This window comes from Jaculus jaculus, chromosome 1 (assembly GCF_020740685.1).
Source record: "Jaculus jaculus isolate mJacJac1 chromosome 1, mJacJac1.mat.Y.cur, whole genome shotgun sequence".
Taxonomy (NCBI): domain Eukaryota; kingdom Metazoa; phylum Chordata; class Mammalia; order Rodentia; family Dipodidae; genus Jaculus; species Jaculus jaculus.
In genome coordinates this window covers 124,726,890-124,748,035 of record NC_059102.1, presented here as the reverse complement: position 1 = coordinate 124,748,035, position 21,146 = coordinate 124,726,890, and the positions used below count along the sequence as shown (strand labels likewise).

General features: G+C 50.6%; 1 protein-coding gene across 1 annotated transcript; it reads left to right on the top strand.

Annotated features, from left to right (window-relative positions):
- Positions 1 to 2,512: 2,512 nt before the first annotated feature.
- Positions 2,513 to 20,758, top strand: Slc27a4 (solute carrier family 27 member 4). Its single transcript, XM_004671609.3, has 13 exons — positions 2,513 to 2,755; positions 3,952 to 4,118; positions 5,444 to 5,838; positions 9,067 to 9,225; positions 10,746 to 10,815; positions 10,897 to 10,988; positions 12,546 to 12,655; positions 12,907 to 13,116; positions 13,281 to 13,407; positions 14,518 to 14,652; positions 14,853 to 15,017; positions 15,091 to 15,237; positions 19,902 to 20,758. Exons 2-13 carry the CDS (start codon positions 3,955 to 3,957, stop codon positions 20,057 to 20,059), a joined length of 1,932 nt encoding a protein of 643 aa, XP_004671666.1. The 5' UTR covers positions 2,513 to 2,755; positions 3,952 to 3,954; the 3' UTR covers positions 20,060 to 20,758.
- Positions 20,759 to 21,146: the final 388 nt, after the last annotated feature.

The following is a 21,146-nucleotide window of genomic DNA, read 5'->3' as shown; positions in this document are numbered from 1 at the left end:
GCCTGAGACTACATAGTGAATTCCATGTTACTCTGGGCTAGAGTGAGACCCTACCTCAAAAAAAAAAAAAAAAAGTAAAGAAATGGGTGTGATGACACAAGCTTTTAATCCCAACACTTGGGAAGCAGAGATAGGTAGATGACTGATTTTGAGGCAAGTCTGAGATTACATAGTGAATTCCAATCAGCTTGTGCTAGATCAAGACCCTCAAAAAATAAAAAAAGTAAAAAAAGGGACAGGGAACCTCCACTGTAGTGAATGACTCACCATTCCAGGTCAATGTGCTTGCTATCTATCCATTTTGCCACAGAGCAAAATAGGGTTTGCCTTGTCTCTCCTCTGCATGAAACTGTCCTAGCATTATCAAGTAGTGTTAGCCCTCTGTTAAATTCTGCCCCAAACTGGGGGTAATAGTTTATGCCTGTAATCCCAGCACTCTGAAAGTTTAGGTAGATGAATTACAGCAAGTTCAAAGCCAGCCTGAGCTACATAGTGGTTTCCAGGTCAGTGAAGCCTGGAAGCCGGGCGTGGTGGCGCATGCCTTTAATCTCAGCACTTGGGAGGCAGAGATAGGAGGATTGCTGTGAGTTTGAGCCACCCTGAGACTATATAGTGAATTCCAGGTCAGCCTGAGCTAGAGTGAGACCCTGCCTCAAAAAAAAAAAAAAATAATAATAATGATAAAGAAAGAAAGAAGCCTGGGCTGGAGAGATTGTTTAGTGGTTAAGGTGCTTGCCTGCAAAACCAAAGGACCCAAGTTCGATTCCCCAGGACCCACATAAACCAGATGCACAAAGTAGTGCATGCATTTGGAGTTCATTTGCAGCAGCTGGAGGCCCTGTCCTGCCCATTCTGTCTCTCTCTCAAATAAATAAATTAAAATAAAATTAAATAAAATATTTTGGTCAGTCATGGCGGCACATACCTTCAATCTTCAACCGAGCACTCGGGAGACTGAGTATTTTTTGCTTTCCTTTTTTTTTCCCAGGTAGGATCTCACTATAGCCCAGGCTGAAATGGAATTCACTCTGTAGTCTCAGGGTGACCTTGAAGTCATGGTGATCTTCCTACCTCTGCCTCCTGAGTGCTGGGATTAAAGGCGTGAGCCACCACCTCAGCTATTTTTTTAAGTTTTATTTATTTCTTTGCAAGCAGAGACAGAGAAGAAAGACAGAGAAAGAATGGGCACGCCAGGGCCTCTAGCCACTGCAAACGAACTCCAGATACATATGCCCCTTGTGCATCTGGCTTATGTGGGTCCTGGAGAATCGAACCTAGGTCCTTTGACTTTACAGGAAAATGCCTTAACTACAACCGCTAAGCCATCTCTCCAGTCCTAAAATAGTTTTTAAAGATTGTTTTATTAGAGCCAGAGAGAACGAGTGAAAATGGGCGCAGTAGGGCTTCCAGCCACGGCAAACGAACTCCAGGCGTGTGCGCCCCGTTTGCATCTGGCTAGTATGGATCCTGGGGAATTAAACCAGGGTCCTCTGACTTCGCAGGCAAGCGCCTTAACCGCTAAGCCATCCCTCCAGTCCCGATGGGATGACTGGCCATGGTGGTGCACGCCTTTACTCCCAGGACTCGGAGGCAGAGGAAGGAAGATCACCGTGAGTTCTAGGGCACCGTGAGGCTACATAGTGAATTCCAGGTCAGCCTGGACTAGAGTGAAACCCTACTTCGAAAAAACAAAAACAAACAAACAAAGGCTGGGAAAATGGCTCAGTGGTCAAAGGTGTTTGCTTGTAAAGCCTGCCAATCCGAGTTCAATTCCCCAAACTAGTCATAAAAGTCAGACACAAAAAAGTGCAAGTGGTGTTCATTTACAGTGACAAGATGCTGTGGAGTGTCTGTATAAATAAATAAATAAATAAATAAATAAATAAATAAATAATTTAAAGCCGAGTTTGGTGGCGCACGTCTTTAATCCCAACACTTGGGAGGCTGAGGTAAGAGGACTGCTGTGAGTTCATGGAGCTAGAGTGTTTTCCAGGTCAGTCTGGGATAGTGAGACCCAGCCTCGAAAAATCCAAAAAATCAAAAATAATAAAAATGAGGGGCTGGAGAGATGGCTTAGCCATTAAGGCGTTTGCCTGTGAAGCCAAAGGACCCAGGTTCGATTCTTCAGAACACACTTAAGCCAAATGCACAAGGGGCACATGCATCTGGAGTTCATTTGTGGTGGCTGGAGGCCCTGGCGTGCCCATTTTCTATCTCTCTTGAAAATAAATAAAAATAATGTTAATAAATGAATTCTGCCTTGACCTGGGAGCGGGTTAAGGACTGTCAAATGACCACTCAGGTGGGGATGCGCTCCCCAGGAACTGCACGGAGGAATCGCTTCTTGGACCACAACTCCCAACATGCCCCGGGACTCGAGTTACGACTCTAGTGGTGCTGCGCGGCAGCGGGGGCAGTGGCGCGCGCAGGACTGGCTGGGCGGGGCGGTGCAGAGCGCACTGGGCTTGGGCTGGGTTGGGATTTCGCTGAGCCTTGGGGCTCCGAGGCTCGTCGGTGGCGGAGACGGCGCGGGAGGCTGTGCTGCGGGGCCTGCGGGGCCTCCGTCTGGGTGCGGGAGGTGGGCGGAGTGGAATACGACCGCCGTGGGGATCCCACACGGGCGCGGAGCCGGCCAAGCGCCTCCGAGTCTCGGCTGTGTGCGCGCAGGGGCGGCCGATGCCCCCAGCACTCCGCATTCTGCTGCCGCAGCCGGGCCGCATTTGGACGGGGCGCCGCGCCGCGGAGCCGAAGCCGGGTGAGCTCAGGTGGGGACGGCAGGTTCCCGAGAAGGGGAACCGTGTCTGGCCGAGTAGTGGGGTGATGGGCGCGCCCTGTCCCTCTGTCTCCTCTACCGGGCGCTGCTCTAGTGTCCTGCCTGTCTAGGGGCAAGATCGGTCTGCACTATCCCTTCCTTGCCCTTGCCCCTCTCAGCCCTCCATGGACTCGTTCCCAGCCTTCGCTCTGGCGGGCGTTGAGAGGCAAGAGGTAAGAGAACCTTGGGGAGATCCTGACATTGACATTGGGCAAGCCGGATTAGGCCTCCCACTCCTGGTTTATGCTTTTCTTCAGGAGAAAGGGACTCCCTGTGATCCAGGTGGTGTCGTCAAGCTAGCTTGAAGGTTCTCTAGCGACTCCACATCCACTGAGGACCTTCTGCCCCTCTCAAGAACAGGGAAATCCCAAGAAAACCTGAATTCCATTACTTGACCCCTTGGACAATCCACAAGCAGACCGGAATAAAGCCTGAGTCTTAATCTCAGCCCACCCCTTCAGCACAATTAGCCTTTCCCATTCCTGTAGGCCCTAGTCCCACAACAATTCGTCCCAGTGTGTGGGTGGGGTGTTTAAAGACCCTCTTCCTCTCTCTCATCTTGCCCCACCCTTCCCTGGGCTGTCACCTCTCAGGTATCTCCTGCTTGTATCCCATTTGCTGCGTTGCCCTCTGTGGACCAGTACAGGCACAATGCTGTCAGAGTCCGTGGGCAGGGACTGTAAAGGGCTTCCTTGTCAGGAAGCTGCCCTAGAGCTCTGGAAGGGTAGTCAAGCCAGAAGCTGCTTAAATCAGTACCCTCCATCTTGGTTAGGGTCCTTGGATCGAGGGGAGTAGATTGCCCTATTTGGTCTGCAAAGTCCCTGAGAACAAGTCTGACTACCCCGTTGCATAGGGCAGAACCCCATTGCATGTAGCCTGAAGTAAGGAAGGGATTGGCCCACAGGCACTTGGTAAGTGGTAGTTAGAGGTGGTTAGAACTTCTTCCCTCTACTTACCCCTAGAGCCCTTCAGGTTCCAGCCAGTCATGGAACCAAGGCCTGGACAGAGCCCCATCCTGTCCCTTTAAGGGTGGCTAAACCTCACCTCGACTTAACCCTTTGGGATCATACTGAAGTGGTTGCTGGGTCAGGAAGTGGGAAAATAGATGTTTGAGTCCCCTGACTGCTTTGTATGTGCAGGTCATGATGCTGCTTGGTGCATCTCTGGTGGGGGCGCTACTATTCTCCAAGCTGGTGCTGAAACTGCCCTGGACCCAGGTGGGGTTCTCTCTGGTCCTTCTGTACTTGGGCTCTGGTGGCTGGCGCTTCGTCCGGATCTTCTTTAAGACCATCAGACGCGATGTCTTGTGAGTACCTGATCTAGCATTTCTTGGGGGTTCTCAACTACACTGGGCTTCCTAAACCAGACCCCATTGTCCCTAACAGCATAGAACATCTGGGTCCCAAAGGCACAGCTTCTGGCCCACACCTTTCCCCTGACAGTAGTACTTGGTACCTCCATCTCCAAGGTCAAAGTCTTCTCCCTGGGAGTCTCCCTAATTGAGGCTCTTTGGCCTGGGGCAGACTTCAGGAGTTGGGACATCTATCAAACCAGATATGCTGAGGAGACATCTTTAAGTAGTCCTGAAGACACTCAAGTTTATAACAAGGTGAAAAAGAACCCAATGTGAAAGGATCTGTCCTCAGGTTGGCACTAGCCTGTGAGGTCACAAGAGGGCACTCCCAGATGTCTGGGAGAACCTGTTGCCAGTTACTGTATGTTAGGTACCAGGCTGGCTCTGAGGCCCAGAGAGGAACAAGGCAGATCCCATCTGACAAACTCAGACCAGCTGGAGGATAAGAAAGGGATGAAGTAACTCCCTAAACTGGCAGTGCCATGCAGCCAGAGACCCTGGCAATCTTCCTCACTCCTGTGTTCCAGCAACTTCCAGCATAGCGAGCCACTCCCACAACAGGTGGCCTAGCATTTGTCATTCTGGGCTGACTTTAAAGGAAGGCATCTGGTGGTCCTACAGAAAGGGTGCTAGCATGTTGGAGCATAAAGCAGGGAGAGACAGCTTCCGAGCGGGACCCAGGGCAGTAATCCCAGAGGTTGCTTGGAGGGAAGAAAGGAGTTGTACTTCAGAGGTGCTGGGAAGGAGGGGAAGAAGGGGAGCATAACCAGAAGGCCCGGCACTGACAGAGGCTTAGCAGCTGGAGGGTGACAGGTTGAGGTACAAAGGAGGACTTGTCAGGTGCCAGGAACACTGGACATTTTACCTGTTCCTGGCATGGAGTAGATCGGAGAGACAAGGTGGTGAATGTAAAAGAGACTAGCAGTCTAGACTGGGCAGGGGTCCTGGAAGACTTTTGGCAGAGCTTAGAGTGGGGTAGGAGTTAAACTCTGGAGCCACTGAGGCCTGGGGTTCTGTTCTCAGCTCAGCCACACTCCACTTCTGAAGCCCTAGGCATCCCATGGCACCATGGGAGCCAGGTTTCCTCCTACTCCACCAAGGGAGAGTAATCACAGAATCTTTTAGTGCTGTGAGACCTTGGTGCAAGGGTATGTGTGACAGTACCAAGCACTCTTGATCTGCCGTTTGGAAGTATTGTGAGAGAGCTTGCATCTGAGGCACAGGTCCCCAGCCTTCTAGGCATAGCAGTCATGGCTGTCTTGCTGGCTTGCACACAGTGGCGGCATGGTGCTCTTGAAGGTGAAAGCCAAAGTCCGGAAGTACCTGCGGGAGCGAAGGACAGTGCCCATGTTGTTTGCCTCAACGGTGCAGCGCCACCCCGACAAAACGGCCCTGATTTTTGAGGGCACAGACACCCACTGGACCTTCCGCCAACTGGATGACTATTCAAGCAGTGTGGCCAATTTCCTGCAGGCCCGGGGCCTGGCCTCAGGCAACGTGGTTGCCCTCTTCATGGAAAACCGAAACGAGTTTGTGGGTCTGTGGCTGGGCATGGCCAAGCTGGGTGTGGAAGCGGCCCTCATCAACACCAACCTTAGACGCGATGCCCTACGCCACTGTATCGACACTTCAAAGGCACGAGTCCTCATCTTTGGCAGTGAAATGGCCCCAGGTGAGCTTTAAGGGGTGAGGGATAGGTGGGAAGGTCCTTGGCACAGATGACATCCCCCTTCCAGCCTTTTGGGAGGCTGTGTAGATCCATAATTATAATAAGGATCCCTCAGAGTCAAAGTTTCTGGTCCCTGCCAGGGATGTTGGAGATCCTGAGTGACAGATTCTGAGCCTTAGTTTCCCCATCTGTTGTGCCACAAATGTCAAGAAGGTGCTTGCTGGGATGGAGAGATGGCTTAGGAGTTAACGCGCTTGCCTGCTAAGCTTAAAGACTCAGGTTCAATTCTCCAGTACCTAGGTAAGCCAGGTGCACATGGTGGCACATGCATCTGGAGTTCATTTGCAGTGGCTAGAGGTGCTGGTGTGTCGTTCTCTCTCATAAATTAAAATTAAATTTTTTGTTTGTTTGGTTGGTTTTTCAAGGTAGTATCCTAGCCCAGGCTGATCCAGAATTCACTGTATAGTCTCAGTGGCCTCAAACTCACAGTGATCCTCCTATCTTTGCCTCCCAAGTGCTGGGACTAAAGGCATGCATCACCATACATGGCATATATAAAATATTTTTTAAAAAATGCAGGCCCTGAAGGAGTAGCATAGTGGCCAGTGCTAGCTGATCCTAAGATGTGATGGCTGCTGATCCCATGACTGGCTCAACTTCATTTTGTATTATTTCCACAAGAGGAACATAATTTACTCCCTACCCTCCAACAGAGCCTGCATTTAATTTGTTGCTGCATCACACACTGAAAGCACTGAGCATGGTGCTTTCTGTGAGCAGCTGTGGTCTTCACTAGGACTGGGGTGGGAAGGATTGTTGTCTGGTTTTATGGTTGATGGTACAGGTTTAGAGAGGTGTGAGGAGTTCACCCAAGAACACGTGGTTCTACGTAGCAACACTGGGATTTGATATTGGGTCCCTGTTCTTTATTCCCATGCTACTATGCTCATGGGGTAATAGGGAAGGTATTAAAATACTGCAAAAGGAGAAAGAGAGATACTGCAGGGAGGTAGAAGAGGGGAAGCCAAGAGAGGCTGGAGATGTAGCTCTGTGGTGCAACACATGCCTAGCATGTGGAAAACCTAGGTTCCACCTCCAACACTGAAGAAAAGAAAATGCTGGGGAGGGCTGGAGGTATGGCTTGGCTGTTAAGGCATTTGCCCGCAAAGCCAAATGACCCAGGTTTGACTCCCCAGGACCCACATTAGCCAGATGTACAAGGGCGTACATGCATCTGGAGTTCGTTTGCAGTGGCTGGTGGCCCTGGCGTGCCCATTATCTATCTCTCTCTCTCCCTCTCTCTTTTTCTCTCTCTCTCTCTTTTTCCTCTTCTTTCCCTGTTAAATAAATAAATAAAAATAAAATATTTTATTTTAAAAAATGCTGGGGAAATGGCTCATCAGTTAAGAGCATGTCCTGCTTAAGCATGAAGGCAGGAAAGGCCTGAGACTGCTCAAAAGCTGGGGGAGCCGGGCGTGGTGGCGCACTCCTTTAATCCCAGCACTGGGGAGTCAGAGGTAGGAAGATCGCAGTGAGTTTGAGGCCACCCTGAGACTACATAGTGAATTCCAGGTCAGCCTGCATCAGAGCAAGACCCTTCCTTGAAAAACCAAAACCAAAAACCCCAGTCTTCAGGAAGTAGACCGGACAGTCCCTGGGGCTCACTGCCTAAAGACTGCAGCTTGAGGTTGACGGACAGACCTCATCTCAAGGAACTACATGGATGAGCAACAGAGAAGGCCTCTGAAGGCCTCTGTCCTCTGCATGCATGTGCATTACCTGCACACATCTTTACACACACACATCACACTTGGCATGCCTCGCCACACGTAATCTATACACATACACAAGCAAAATAAATAAAAAGCCAGAAGAAATAGGAGCAACAGGCCAAGACTGTCCCATGCCCAGGCTGAGTATGTGGAATCTGTGCAGTCCCAAAAAACCTTTGAGAAGGGAAGCCTCTGAGTCCCACTACCCAGTCTCCCATCAGGCCCATACTACAATGTGGGGTAAGAGCCCAGAGTTTCATGTGATACAGAACCATTTCATCCTCAGCGCTTGATTTCCTCATTTGTAAAATGGGCTCATGGCAGCTGAGCATGGTGTTTCACATCTGTAATGCCAGTATTTGCCAGGCTGAGGCAAGAGGATTGCTACAAATTAAAAGCAAGCTTGGGGGCTGGAGGGATGGCTTAGCTGTTAAGGTGTTTGCCTGCAAAGCCAAAGGACCCAGGTGATTCCCAGGACCTACGTTACCAGATGCACAAGGGGGCGCATACATCTGGAGTTCGTTTGCACTGGCTGGAGGCCCTGGCGCGCCTATTCTCTCTCCCTCTTTCTCTGTCAAATAAATAAATAGATAAAAATAAAATATTAGCCGGGCATGGTGGCGCACGCCTTTAATCCCAGCACTTGGGAGGCAGAGGTAGGAGGATTGCCGTGAGTTGGAGGCCAGCCTGAGACTCCATAGTGAATTCCAGGTCAGCCTGGGCTAGAGTGAGACCCTACCTCGAAAAATCAAAAATAAATAAATAAATAAAAATAATTTTTTTTTTTTTTTTAAAAAAAGCAAGCGTGGTGGCACACGCCTTTAGTCCCAGCACTTGGGGCAGAGGTAGGAGGATTGCCGTGAGTTGGAGGCCAGCCTGAGACTCCATAGTGAACTCCAGGTCAGCCTGGGCTAGAGTGAGATCCTACCTTGAAAAATCAAAACTAAACAAATAAATAAAAATAAAATATTTTTTAAAAAAGCGAGCATGGTGACTCACGCCTTTAGTTCCAGCACTCAGGAGGCAGAGGTAGGAGGATCACCGTGAGTTCAAGGCCACTCTAAGACTACATAGTGAATTCCAGGTCAGTCTGGACCTGAGTGAGGTCCTACTTCAAAAAACTTAAATAAATAAATAAATAAATGCAAGCTTGGATAACATATCCATAGCCAGGTCTACATAAACAAGATTCTCCCAAAAATACAAAGAGAAGGAGGGCTGATACTGGTCCCACTTCCCAGAGCAGTGTGATGAGGAGGCTGTGCCTGAGAAGCCCACTGTAGTTAAGCAAGCACCTCAAGGCAGCTATAGCTCCTAGCAATGGTGAAAGGGTTTCACTCGCCTCCTCCACACACCAGTAAGTCTCTCCTGACAGCGTGGCTAATGCGAGTATGAGCAAAGGTCCTAGGAGCACCATGCTTCCTGGCTTGCCTGCTGACCTGTGCTGTCTCCCCCACAGCTGTCTGTGAAGTCCATGCCAGCCTGGACCCCTTGCTCAGCCTCTTCTGCTCAGGCCCCTGGGAACCCAGTGCAGTACCCTCCAACACAGAGCACCTGGATCCACTGCTGGAAGACGCTCCCAAGCACCTGCCCAGTCAGCCTGCCAAGGACTTCACAGGTGGGTCCCTCGGCCCTGGAGCGGGCTGAAATGGGCCCAGTACAGCAGCGGCCTCGGGACCAGAAGGCTCGGGTATTCTGCAAACTTGCCGTGTTCTTTGAACAGGTCACATCAACTCCCATTTTCCATCTGGACAATGGAGATGGAAAGCCAGAGACAGTCTGGGTGAAATGTAAGGTGAAATAGGCTGATGTGTGTGAAAGTACCAGGTTGAAGCTGATTTGCGGAACAGCCTAACTTGATGCCTAGGGTGCCGAACCAAATGTACCCTAGGAGCCTGCTTCAGCTTTGTCTGTGTCTTAGCTGGAGTTGAGGTGGAGAGGTGGGTGAGGGGCAAGACCCTCAGCATGTTCATCAATCCCCTGTCCAGTATAGGATCTGCCAGGTCCCCAGCTATGGTCCTCCTTGTACTGGAATGCCTTTGCCCCCTCCTCCAGGCAGCCTCCCTGACTCTCATCACTTCTTCCTATATTAGATCTACCCTCCTTTAGCTTGGCCTTTATCTCCTTTACCTGGGAAGTCACTTAGCCTCACATTGCCTGACCATGCCACTTCCTTTGTGTGACCACTGGCATGCACCTGCCCTCTGAGCCATATAGTTGGGGAAACTCTCAATCTACTATTTTTTTCTCTTTTTTTTTTTTTTTTGTTTGTTTGTTTGTTTGTTGAGGTAGAGTCTTACACTACTAGCTGAGGCTGACCTGGAATTCACTGTGTAGTCTCAGGGTGGCCTTGAACTCACTGTGATCCTCCTACCTCTGCCTCCTCAGTGCTGGAATTAAAGGCGTGCGTCACCATGCCCAGCACTAACAATCTGCTTCATGGGTCAATTTTAAGGTTTGAAAAATATAGACTGGGTCAAGCCCCTAGGCAAAGGCATGGCAGACTGGGCTCACTAACTTGTCATTTCCTTGTCACTGCCTCCCTTATCTTATCTCCTGGGTTCTTTGGGAAGCTTCTTGAGGGAAGGCCCTATGGCTGGCTTACCCTGTGCCCTCCTGCTGCTCAGGGCTGACACACAGAAGATGCCAGCCAACCTGAGGTAACTGCTGCAAATGTCACCTGTAGCTGAGCCTTGGATAGGCACTATTATATGACAGTCCCTGTTTTGGGGTAAATAGAGGTCAGTGGTACAGAAGAAGTTTCCTCAGTACCCCATGTCTTGCAGCTGAAACGTGGGTAGGTATCCTTTCCTTTCAGAAGCCCACCTGGTTCATCAAGGCCCGTTTTAGTAATGCTGCCAGCTCATATCAGGTTCTGTGCTCCTGCAGTTGGCTCAGTGTCAGAAGACCTTGCCCTTACCTGATTGGCCCACACAGCTAGTACCTCCAGGAGGGCTGGCCCTGTACCCATCTTAGCCACCAGTGACTCTCCCTAACCTGCTTCAGTGTGACGCCCAGGAGGCGTGGATGCGGAAAGGGTTTGGCGGCTGTCGAGTAGGCTTCCTGGAAGAGCGGTCTGCAGCACACGTGGGATGAGCCTGTGCGCCACTCGTAACCGCTTGTGTGTGTTTTCTGCAGATAAGCTCTTCTACGTCTACACGTCTGGAACCACAGGGCTACCCAAAGCTGCCATCGTGGTGCATAGCAGGTACCCCAGGGCAGAGGTGGGCTTGAGTGGGTCTGGGAGCCTCTTTGAGGGGCCCACCAAAGCCTTTGCCCTGCACTGCAGGTATTACCGCATGGCTGCCCTGGTGTACTACGGATTCCGCATGCAGCCTGACGACATTGTCTATGACTGCCTCCCCCTCTACCACTCAGCAGGTAGGTGACCTGGGCCTGCCCCCCAGCTTTGAGTATGTGCATGTTCCTAAGAGCCCCACCCTTCTGGCCAGGGTAGCATCATGCAGTAGAAACACATGAGCTTAAGTCCATGTGCAAACCCAAGCCTGGCCATTGACTTCACCTCAGTCTCCTTGTCCATTGATGGTGACATGAGACTCCTGGTAGGGGACACTCAGGCTGCTCTGTGTTGGGATTGGTTTCCACAGATGTGCTCAGTACAGAGGAAGACAGGGCTTGAGTGTATTGTTCCAACCCTCCAGATGCTTCTGGGCAGTGTGTGTATTGAGCAGTGGGCGATGACGGGAACCTAGCCAACATGAGGGGAAAGATAGCAGATGGCTTGATGAGGATGGAGGAGGAATGGGGAGCACCAATACCACATACAGGGAGAGCATGGCGGGGGCCAGGAGGAGGCAGGAATGAGGTGCGGGGGGGGGTGCTCAGTCTTACCTGGCTGAATGGCCAGTGCCAGTCTCCTGGGGCAGTGTAAGGAGTGTGGGCTTGAGTCCATAGGTGCTGGGGAGGCATAGAAGGTATCTGAATAGGGGAAAGGTATGACCAGTTGGTATAAGCAGGACAGGGCAGAGGGAGACCAGAGGAAAGAGCCTACGAGGTCAGCCTGGAAGCCAGGTGCAGTGGTAGATGCTTAGAATACCAGCAACATGTAGGAGGTAGAGGCAGGAAGATCAGAAGCTCAAGGTTATCTTCAGCTGCATAGTGAGCCTGAGCCTGCACTGCATGGGCCCCTGTCTCAAACAAAAGTGAGGTGTTCACTGGGGCTGGGGCTGGAGAAATGCCTTAGAGGTTAAGGAACTTGTCTGCAAAGCCTAACGACCCAAGTTCAATTCCCTGGTTTCCATGTAAAGCCAGATATACAAAGTGGCACATGCATTTGGAGTTCATTTGCCCTGGCACATCCATTCTGTCTGTCTCTCTTCTCTGTATGTCTCTCTGCTTACAAATAAATAAATAAATAATATTTTTAAAAGCCAGGCATGGTAGCGCATGCTTTAACCCCAGCACTTGGGAGGCAGAGGTAGAGAGATCACTATGAGTTTGAGGCTATTCTGAGACTACATAGTGAACTCCAGGTCAGCCAGGGCTAGAGTGAGACTCTACCTCGGACAACCAAAAAAATTAAAAACAAAAAAACAGGCCAGGTGTGGTGTTACATGTCTTTAACCCCAGCATTCAGGAGGCCGAGGTAAGAGGATCACTGTGAGATCAAGGCCACCTTATGACTACAAAGTGAATTCTAGGTCAGCCAGGGCTAGAGTGAGACCCTACCTTGGAGAAAAAATAAGAAAGAAAAACATGGCTAGCGAGATTGCTCAGTGGGTTAAAGGTGCTTGCTTGCAAAACCTGAAGGCCCAGTTCAATTCCCCAGTACCCATGTAAAGCCAGATGTACAAAACGGTGCATGTGTTTTGAGTTTGTTGTAGTTTGTTCTCTCTCTCTTTTCACGAATATCCTGAGCAAGATGAGGCTGTAGGGGTGAGGTTCCTGTTTCCTTCATCTCTAGTCCCTCTCTTTCAGGAAACATCGTAGGGGTGGGCCAGTGCCTGATCCATGGCTTGACAGTGGTGATCCGGAAGAAGTTCTCAGCCTCCCGATTCTGGGATGATTGTATCAAGTACAACTGCACTGTGAGTGAGAAGGGAAGGGGATGAGCAGCCCCGGTCCCACTGTCACCCGTACTTTGGGGCATCTGTTGTACAGTTGGTATGGTTCAAAAGGGTTCCTTGGTTAACATTTCCATTGTTCACTTGGGGAGACTGAGACACAGAGAGGGAGAGGACTACACAGACAGGCCCTAAAAGTGGAGGGGTTGGGAGAATGGAGAGGTGGTGAAGTAGGGCACCCCCAGGAGCCTAGACTCACATCACACCCACCTCAGATTGTGCAGTATATTGGTGAACTTTGCCGCTACCTCCTGAACCAGCCGCCCCGTGAGGCGGAGTCTCGGCACAAGGTGCGCATGGCACTGGGCAATGGCCTTCGGCAGTCCATCTGGACCGACTTCTCCAACCGATTCCACATCCCCCAGGTGGCCGAGTTTTACGGGGCCACCGAGTGCAACTGTAGCCTGGGCAACTTTGACAGCCAGGTACGGTTCAGATTGGGGGTGGTGGGGAGGGACCGTGGAATGGCTCTGAGCAGCAAGAGGGGTGGGCGGAGTTCTAGCAGGAGAGTGGTTCCAGAGCCCCTCCTCTCCCCCATTGTCTAGTCAGAGAACCCTTGGAGCCCTGGCTCAGGTGTTGGCTTTCACAGGTGGGAGCCTGCGGTTTCAACAGCCGCATCCTGTCCTTTGTGTACCCCATCCGGCTGGTACGGGTCAATGAGGACACCATGGAGCTGATCCGGGGACCTGATGGCGTCTGCATTCCCTGTCAACCAGGTCTGTCCCAGGAGGGAGTTGGGGGTCAGTAGAAGAGCTCTTGGCCCTGGAGGATGGTTGGGCAGAGAGCCTGTTGGGACCAGTGGCTGTCAGTCAAGCTCTGCTCTTAGAGCTGCCAATTATGTGTTTGCATTAACCACCCATGCATCAGTCCATGTTCTTGTCTTTTTAATAGTTTATTTATTCATTTGAGAGAGAATGGGCACACCAGGACCTCCAGCCACTGCAAACAAACTCCAGACACATGAGGCACTTTGCGCATCTGGCATACATGGGTACTGGGGAATTGAACCTGGCTTCTTAGTCTTCTCAGGCAACCACTAACCCATCTCTCCAGCCCTCCATCCATGTTCTTTTCATGGTGACCCAAGAGGGCCCTGCCATCTGACCGCATGGGATTGACTCTGGCTTAGCCTGTGCTGCAAGTGAGTCAACTAATGTGCCTGAGTCTCCGCCTGCACCCAGGGCTTAGGGCAGCACCTGGCTCATGGGTTGACCTAAGGATTATCTGTGATACAGATCATGAAACACTTTGAGTACAGCCAGGGCTGGAGCAGGGACTCAGTGCGGCCGGCTTGTTTGGTAGAGCCTGCAGCCTTCCACTGTTTGCTTTTCCCTGCATCACTTCATTGAACCCAAATCACTGAGGGCCAGGGCACCAGACCTGCCAAGCTGAACTCCCTGCCCTTGGCTAGCTCCTGACTGGGGAGGAAACAGAACATTTCTGGTTTTTTTTTTGTTTGTTTGTTTTTTGTTTTCTTTACCGTTAAGGCCTCGCTCTAGCCCAGGCTGACCGGGAATTCACTATGTAGTCTCAAGGTTACCTCAAACTCACAGCAATCCTCCTACCTCTGCCTCCCGAGTGCTGGGATTAAAGGTGTGCACCACCACGCCTGGCTTTACGCCCAGCAGTTTTGTTTCTTGAACCTGTGGCCTTATGCATGCTGTGTCACCCTAGTTCTGAGCTACATTCTCAGCCCCAGAACTGGGGTGTGTCTGTGGTGGGCAGAATGAATGGAATCAGTTTAAGATTTCAGGGTGCATTAACTGGGGAGGAAAGGTAGAAAAGGCCACCCAGGCCACAAGTCTGACCACGTTCCCCATCCCTAGGCCAGCCAGGCCAGCTGGTGGGCCGCATCATCCAGCAAGACCCTCTGCGCCGCTTCGACGGGTACCTCAACCAGAGTGCCAACAAGAAGATCGCTAATGATGTCTTCAGGAAGGGGGACCAAGCCTACCTCACTGGTGGGTCCCCAGGCCTTTAAAGCCACACCTCTTGGAAGAGGCAGGGAGGGATGAGGAACATTTCTGCCACTTTCAAAGAACACCTGCCCAGGACTTCCCCAGCCCTGCCCCTGTGGTCAAACACATCTTTGGGTTCAGTGAGAACTGCCTGGGTCAACAGCCAGGCTGGCCAGGTCCTGGTTCACTTAATCCCTTCCTAGGTGATGTGCTGGTGATGGATGAACTGGGCTATCTATACTTCCGAGACCGTACTGGGGACACATTCCGATGGAAAGGGGAAAACGTGTCTACCACCGAAGTGGAGGGCACGCTCAGCCGACTGCTAGACATGGCTGACGTGGCAGTATATGGTGTTGAAGTGCCAGGTATGTGTGGGGAGGGAGAGAGAAGTGTGTCAGAGCACTGCCTGCCATTCGTTATGCTCTCTCCTGCCCCCAGGAACTGAAGGCCGGGCTGGAATGGCTGCTGTGGCCAGCACCGCCAAGAGCTGTGACCTAGAGCGCTTTGCACAGGCCTTGGAGAAGGAGCTGCCCTTGTATGCACGGCCCATCTTCCTGCGCTTCCTGCCTGAGCTACACAAAACAGGTCTGTCTCTCCTCTGTTCTAACTCCTGGGTTCTAGGCCTCAGTCCTTCCTGGACTCTGGAGAGAATGTCCCCTGGTTGTTACTTATTTTTGTTTTGTTTGTTTTTTAGCATTTTATTTATTTTTTTGAGAGAGAGAAAAAGAGGCAGATATAATCTCTATTATCTAGGCATGCTAGGGCCTAGAGCCACTGCAAAGGAACTCCAGATGCATGTGCCACCTTGTGCATATGGCTTACATGGGTACTGGGGAATTGAACTTGGGTCCCCAGGCTTCACAGGTAAGTGCCTGAACTACTGAAATATCTTTCCAGCCCATGTTCTGTTTCTTTTTATTTTTTCGAGGTAGGGTCTCACTCTAGCCCTGGCTGACCTGGACTTTACTATGTGGTCTCAGGATGGCCTCAAGCTCATGGCGATCCTCCTTCCTCTGCCTCCCAAGTGCTGGGATTAAAGGCATGCGCCACCACGCCCCACCCATGTTTTGTTTCTTTGTGGCTGGGTCTCACTCTAACCCAGACTGACCTGGAACTCACTTTGTAACCCTAGGCTGGCCTCAAACTCACATCAGGCCTCTTACCTCAGCCTCCTAAATTCTGGGATTATAGGTGTGCACCACCATGCCTGGCTCCTGATTGCTGTTTGACCTTGGCACACAGCCTTGCTCAAATGCTGGGGAATTACCCTCCAGTGTGGAGGTTTCCAGGTCTCTGAAGTGAGGAGGAAGTATATTCATTGTCCACTAGTGGGATGAATACTGCACTAGTGCCTTGCACCATGATAGGGCTTAGGGACACAGACGCAACACAACCCTCGCTTTGTGGGAGCTTTTATCTCAAATGATGACATTTCAACTGAGACTCGGATGAGTGAGGGAAACATTCCAGGCTGTGGGAGTTGCCACTGTGAAGTCTCAGAGATAGGAACTGAAAGGACTCCCCACTGGGTATGTAGCTCAGTAGTAGAACACTGGCCGAGCAGGCACAAGGCCCTAGGTTCTATCCCCAGTACCAGAGAAGAGAAATAATAAGCAAATAAATAATATAGTACATTGGGTAGATATAGGTTATACACAAATAGCATGCTATTAAATTAAAAAGAGGCCCCCAAATCTGCATACTTCAAGAGTAACAAACAGTGTGATGAAATGGGAGAGGCCAACAGGGGCCAGAAGCCTAGGATCTCATGAACCAGAATGGGAAACATCCAGGCTGTGGGAGTCACCCTTGTGAAGTCTCTGAACAGGAACTCTCTATGAACAGAAGGGAGCTATGGAAGGTAGTAACCTGGTCAGATCCACCCTCTAGAAATCTCTCCCTGCTGGGTGGAATGTGGCAGAGGATCCCAGATGGCCCAGAAGGAGTGGAAAGATGAGAGTGGCTGTTGTAGGTATCTATGAGAGCAGTAAGCCCACAGTCACATGGCGGGCAGTGCCATCCATCTACCTATTATTGGCCCACTGATGGTTCTTGGTAGTTCCTTGGGACATGAAGTGCAGAGGCTGGTGCCCAGACTCTTGTTCTCCTCACTGCCCCTTTTTGGCTCTCCCCACTGCTTTCTCTCATTGACTGCTCATCCTGGGGTGCATGGCCACTTCCCATATGTCGTCACATCAGCCCCTGCCTTTGATTGCAGTCCACTGACACGGTCTCTGTCAGGCAGTAGATGCCTGGACCTCACGGACTAGCTAATACAGTAAGAAGGGCCAGTGTAGCTTCAGTGTGGTACAGGAGGTGACATTGGTGTCCGGCTCATTGACTGAAACTGTGCATGCCTAGAGAGTTGAACATATGTGACTTCTGTCCAAGAGAGGCAGGGAGGCTTTTAAATAGCCTTGCTACAGAACAAACTGCACGTAAAGGGCTTTAGATGCCACTTTATTTGTCATTTGAAAGATAGAAACATAGAGTGTGGGTATGCCAGGGCCTCTTGCCATTGCAAACATGGTCCACATACATGGACCCCATTGTGTATCTGACTTTGCATGGGTACTGGGGAATAGAACCCAGGCTGGCAGTCTTTGCAAGCAAGCACCTTTAACTACTGAGCAATCACTCCAGCCCTAGATGCCACTTTATTTCTTCACAGTTCTGTGGGTCAGCAGTTTGGGAGTTAAGCTCAATTATAAGTTGGGGTAGGAGAAGTTGAAATAGCCTTCGTCACTTCTGGCTCTTGGCTGATTCCCCCTGCAGCCCTGTCAGGCAGAACTTTCAGTGATGATGGGAATGTTTGGTATCTTCATTACCCACTATGATTGCAGTTAGCCCTGCATAGCTACTGAGCACTTGGGAAAGGGCCAGGGTGACCAAAGAGCCGAAATCTTAAGTGCTTTCATGGACTGTCAGTCTAGGGCCCTTGCCCAGGACGGTCAGCCTCTGCTCCACATGGCTTCTCGTCCTTCCCAAGTCTGGACTGGTCCAAACACATTCCCCCAAGAGCGTGTCTTAGGCTTATTCAGAACTCCCACAGCATTGCTTCTGCCACATGTTCTCTGTTCAAAACAAGTGCTAAGGCTAGTTCAGATTCACAGGGTTTGAGGAAGACTGAAGTTCCTTCTTGGAGCATTTGCCAGCCACATCACAGAAGCTGGTGGGCATAGGGAGGGGAGGGCTCCGTAGCCCTTGGTATTTGTCATACCCACGGTCAAATTCCAGCTCTACCACTTTATTAACTGTGACATGGAGCACAAATGTGCCCCTGTGAGTAACAATCTTCCCTCTGTAATGAGGCTCACACCAGTGGATGAGAAATGTTGGGGCTGATGATGTAGCTCAGTTGGTAGAAGGCTTGCCTATCCTGCATGAAGCCCTGGGTTCCATTCCCCGCTCCACGTATTCCTGGTGTGGTGCTGCATACCTGTAATTCCAGCAGTGGCTTAGTGGAAACAGGGGGATCAGAAGTTTAAGGTCATCCTCAGCTACATAGCTGATTAGAAGCCACCCTAAACTACAGAGTGAATTCCAGGTGAGCCTGGGCTACAGTGAGAGCCTGCCTCAAAAAAAAAAAAAAAATACACTGTTTATTTTACAAAAAAGTAAGCAGCTAGGCATGGTGGCACATACCTTTAATCCCAGCACTCGGGAGGCAGAATTAGTAGGATTGCCATGAGTTCAAGGCCACTATGAGACTACATAGTAAATTCCAGGTCAGTTTAGGCTAGAGTAAGACCCTACCTTGAAAAAACAACCACCACCAAAAAAAAAAAAAAAAAAAAAAAAAAGCAGAGCTGAAGAGATAGCTTAGTGATTAAGTTGTGTGCCTACAAAGCCAAAAGGACCCAGGTTCAATTCCCCAGCACGCATGTAAGCCAGATGCATAAGGTGTCACAAACATCTGGAGTTCATTTGCAGTGCCTGGAAGCCCTGGCATGCCCATTCTTTCTGTCTCTCAGCCTCTTTCTTTCTCAAATAAATAAATAAATATTTTTGTTGTTGTTGTTTTGTTTTTGTTTTTCAAGGCAGGGTTTCACTTTAGTCCAGGCTGACCTGGAATTCACTATGTCCTCTCAGGGTATACTTGACTGATGGTGATCCTCCTATCTCTGCCTCCCAAGTACTGGCATTAAAGATGGAGATTAAAGGCGTGTGCCACCACACCCGGCTTTAAAGTATTTTTAAAAACTAGGGCTGGAGGGACAGCTTAGCAGTTAAGGAGTTTGCCTGCAAAGCCAAAGGACCCAGGTTTGATTCCCCAGGACCCACATTAGCCAGATGCACAAGGGGGCACACGCATCTGAATTTTGTCTGCAGTGGCTGGAGGCCCTGTCGTGCCCATTCTCTCATTCTCTCCCCCTTTTTTTTTTGTCAAATGGATAAAAATAAAGTATTATTTAAATATAAAATAAGGGTTGGAAAAACAGAAAAAGAAAAAAAGAAGGACTGGAGAGATAGGTTAGTGGTTAAGGTACTTGTCTGCAAAGCCAGCGGATCCAGGTTCAATTCCCCATGATCCACATAAGCCACATAAGATAGAGCATGCGTCTGGAGTTCATTTGCAGTGGCTGAAGGTCCTGATGCCCCCATTATTCCTTTGCCTTTATCTCTCTCTCTCTCTAACAAATAAGATTTAAAAATAAATATTTAACAAAGGAAGTAAACTGTGTCAGAGATGTTAAAATCTGAAAACACATGCATCTGTAATCGGTCAGGGTTGGGGGAGGTGTGGAGGCAGGAGGATCACCCTGATTTTGAGGCCAGCATGGGACTACATAGTAAATTCCAGATCAGCCTGGGCTAGAGTGAGGCCCTACCTCGAACAACAACTACAAAAAAAAAAAAACGTGCATCTTAGATGACTAAGCACCTGCTTCAAGACACGGAAGCATCTGTAATTACTCAGCACTTAAATAATGGGAAACCCCACAGTCAGAAGAACCCCAATTCTGGCACTCACTCTGCTGTCGCCCAGTGGGAAATGTTGGTTAGATAGTGTAGGGCCAGGGGTAGCATGCCTGTCCCTAAGTTTGACACACACACACACTCACACTGTGCCTGGCCTGATCTGAGAAGAATATAATGAACCCTTTTCAGACTATACAGGGTGGCGCCACTTCCTCCCACACTGCTCTTTTTTCTCTCTAGCCCTCCCTCTCACAACAGTGGCCAACAGATTTCCACGGGTTCAGGCCCCTGCTTGCACTTTCTGAGTTCTCTTCCCCACCCACTAGGGACCTACAAGTTCCAGAAGACAGAGCTGCGGAAAGAGGGTTTTGACCCAGCTGCTGTGAAAGATCCACTCTTCTACCTGGACGCCCGGAAGGGCCACTACCTTCCGCTGGACCAAGAGGCCTATACCCGCATCCAGGCAGGAGAAGAGAAGCTGTGATTACCCCTCATGTCCCTCTGAGGGCCAGCGGATGCTGGATCCAGAGCCCCAGCTTCCACCCCAGAGGGGTCCTGGGCAATGCCAGACCAAAGCAAACAGGACCCGCACCTCCATCCCAAGGTGCTGATCCCATCCTTCTAAAACTGCCAAGTGACTCACTGCCACCTCTTCACCCTTGAGGAGGCTTTCTGTGAAAGCCTTGTGTCCATGTTGTGTCTTTTGGGCCAGGTAGGGCCTCTAGGCCCCAGGCTGAGACTGACTGGCCCCTTCCGGATGATGTCTTCAGTCACACTGGGCAGGGAGAGGTATAGAAGTCACCGAGCTCTCTCTGAAGGGCAGGGAGCTTGTAAACGGGATCAAGGGAGAAGCTCCCAGACTCAGGAAGCCAAGTGGACAGGGACAGTAGTGGTCATTAGTCAGGTGGCTGCAGCACATCCTGGCCCCAGAGCTGCCCAAGTGTCATTGAGCCCTATCCACTCCTGGAGGAGCAGAGCAGGAGGACTCCTTGTGGCATGCATGCCCCCCCCCCCCCCCGCTTCAGGAAGTTGGGAGAGCATCTTTCCAGGCCCCCTGCACCCTCATCTCGGCAGTGGATGCCTGGTCATGGGTCTATGTTTCCTCCACCTCAGTCTTGGCCTGAGAGGAGGAGGCAAGGGGAAAAGGCTCAGGGGTCAATAAACTCTGCCTTGACTCCTCTTAGCCTGTGTGTATGCCTGTGGCCTGTCCCCATCCCACTCGGGCCCAACCTCTTGCTCCTCTGGTCCATTCACTAGCCGGCTTGGACTTAGAATAGGGTGGTAGCCGCCATGCTCCCACCACCACCTTTCTCCCCACTGGCTGGGTTGTGGAAGTGATACAGGAATTTGGGGTTCCTTATATGCCAGCACAGCAGTAATTTGGGGCATTCCCAGACCCTTGTCCTATGAATTTGAAGAATGAAATCCACAGACCACATAATGAGGTCCACAAAGAGTTGATTACAGCTTAAAGCTTTAGGAAGAGAAGGGAGCCAAGTGGATCTCTTGCCCAGGGAGGCAAGAGGGGCTTGAGAAACCCACCTGGAGACTCAGATCTGGGTTGGTTGGTT